The sequence below is a fragment of the Emiliania huxleyi genome, assembly GCF_000372725.1.
Source record: "Emiliania huxleyi CCMP1516 unplaced genomic scaffold EMIHUscaffold_262, whole genome shotgun sequence".
NCBI lineage: Eukaryota > Haptophyta > Isochrysidales > Noelaerhabdaceae > Emiliania > Emiliania huxleyi.
In genome coordinates this window covers 92,368-94,360 of record NW_005200073.1, presented here as the reverse complement: position 1 = coordinate 94,360, position 1,993 = coordinate 92,368, and the positions used below count along the sequence as shown (strand labels likewise).

The 1,993-nt window shown below is 59.1% G+C and overlaps 1 protein-coding gene across 1 annotated transcript; it reads right to left on the bottom strand.

Moving 5' to 3' along the window:
- Positions 1–160: 160 nt before the first annotated feature.
- On the bottom strand, positions 161–1,951 carry EMIHUDRAFT_79643 (hypothetical protein; the record flags this gene model as incomplete). Its single annotated transcript, XM_005777298.1, has 1 exon — positions 161–1,951. One exon carries the CDS (start codon positions 1,949–1,951, stop codon positions 431–433), a length of 1,521 nt encoding a protein of 506 aa, XP_005777355.1. The 3' UTR covers positions 161–430.
- Between the last annotated feature and the right edge of the window lie 42 nt (positions 1,952–1,993).

The following is a 1,993-nucleotide window of genomic DNA, read 5'->3' as shown; positions in this document are numbered from 1 at the left end:
AAAGACGCACCGACATGCTGGCGCTACCGGTCTCTTGTTGCCTGATTTTGACGATTCTCGTTGGACCGTCGCTCGGAGCGAAATCCCAAAACCTCTCAGCTCAAAGGGGGAATTTATTTGTTTGGGCAGTGTTCGACCGGGCTATAGATTAAATCATTTTCGAGAAATACGTAATGTAAAATCAGCCCGTCTATGCAGAGGCTAATCCATGCAGACTGCAACCTGCATGCTACAAGAGTGCGCGAGGGTCGCCCCCCCTGCCCCACCACCTCGTGTGTGTGTGGAGAAGTTTACCTTACCTTACCTTACCTGCACATCGCCCCGCGCTCACTCAGGAAGCCGAGCCTACCCGCATGCTATGCAGCCGCGGTCCCAAAGAGCTCTGTGCTGTTGAGCACCACCAACAGCCCCGCTCGAGATCATACGCCCGTCAGTGCACGGAAGGAACGTAATACGCGTTGTACTTCGTCTGGGCCGGCAGATCCCAGGAGCACCCCCCTTGTTTGTGGACCCCGTCGACCCCGCGCTCGATCGTCATGCAGTCGTCGTGAAGGCGGACGCTCAGCCCTGAATACCGCCTCTGCATGAGCGCCGTCGACGTCGAGTTGAGGCTAGACGGCATTGCATCAATGACCCTCGTCTGAACAGGCAAGCTTTGGCCAGTCGCCTGCCAAAAGGCTCGGTTCATCTGGTTCAAGCAGTCCGTCCGCGCCGTTGTATGCGACTTCTTCTGGTGCAGACCCGTGTCGCCCATCTTTCCGAAGTCGCCAATTCTGTGCAGCGGCCGTACGAAAAGGGGCGCAGCGTCGGCGCCTGGCGGGTTGGCGCTGGACCTCGCCGCGTTCACGACGAAGTTCATGCCGATGTCCTCGCAATTGAATTCGGCCGCGACGATCGACAAGATGAGCGATCGAAGCTGGTCGAAGTGGCTCGCTACTTGCAGGCCGAGCTCTGTCGAGCTGCCGCCGCACGTGTAGAGGTGAAGATAGTCACGATGCATCATCATCGTCCTCGTCAGCATCAGGCTGTACCCTTCGTACTTGTCCGGTGAGGCCTCGCTTTGGGTTAAGTAGGCCAAGTTGTGCGGCGCGGAAGCACGCCCGCCAGACCCGGGCTCCGATGAACCACCATCGACCCAGCGAGGCGACGCCCCGACGAGGTTCTGCTTGTTCTCCTTCCAGGCAGCGAACATGTTGTGCATGTCCTGCAGGTGCAGCTTGATGTCGTCGTCCAGGATGAAGACGGCCTCGGTCGTAATGTACGCTAAGGGCTGAAAGCGGTTGTTGAGGCTGTCCGTGGTTGGGCTTTCGAACCGAATATACGTCCCATTGACGCGGGCGTCGGGCGGTGCCTTAATGTTCATGTTGTGCCACGTGACGACTATGGTCGAGATCATCGGCGACGCGCTGTAGTACGACAGCTGCTCGGAGAGTAGCTCGAACCGGCTGTGCGTGCTGATCAAGAGCGTAAAGGTTGATGCGTCCTGCAAGAGCGCCGGCACCGCGGCTGGAAACGAGGTGCACGCGAAGTGCTCGCGAGATAGACTGAGGTCGCAGTTCTTCCTTATACACCCTTTCGTATGCACCTTGTTCGGGATCGACTGCCACACGAGCGAGAGGCACGTGCCTTGATGGTGGCGGCGCCGACGGGACCGCCGCCGATCGGCCCAGTACACCGCCAGGTTCCCGTCGCTCTCGAGCCGCGCATGGTAAGTGCCGGTCCCCGCAGGCCTCGAGACCCGATCTGGAGGGCTCGACCAGACCAGACTCAGCACCCAGCCCGTTGTCTTGTCGACCTGCTCCAAACGCAGTGAGCCCGTCTTCGACAGCGAGAAGTGGTAGACCACGTTTCGCACAAGCGCTGCAAGTGCTGCAAGTGCTCCAAGTGCTCCATTTCGCACTTCGCCCTTGTAGCCGTTCGTGCTCCAAATCGGATTTGGGTGGTCGCTCATCACAACAAACTGACCATCGCTTTGCACAGCGCCGTGATACAC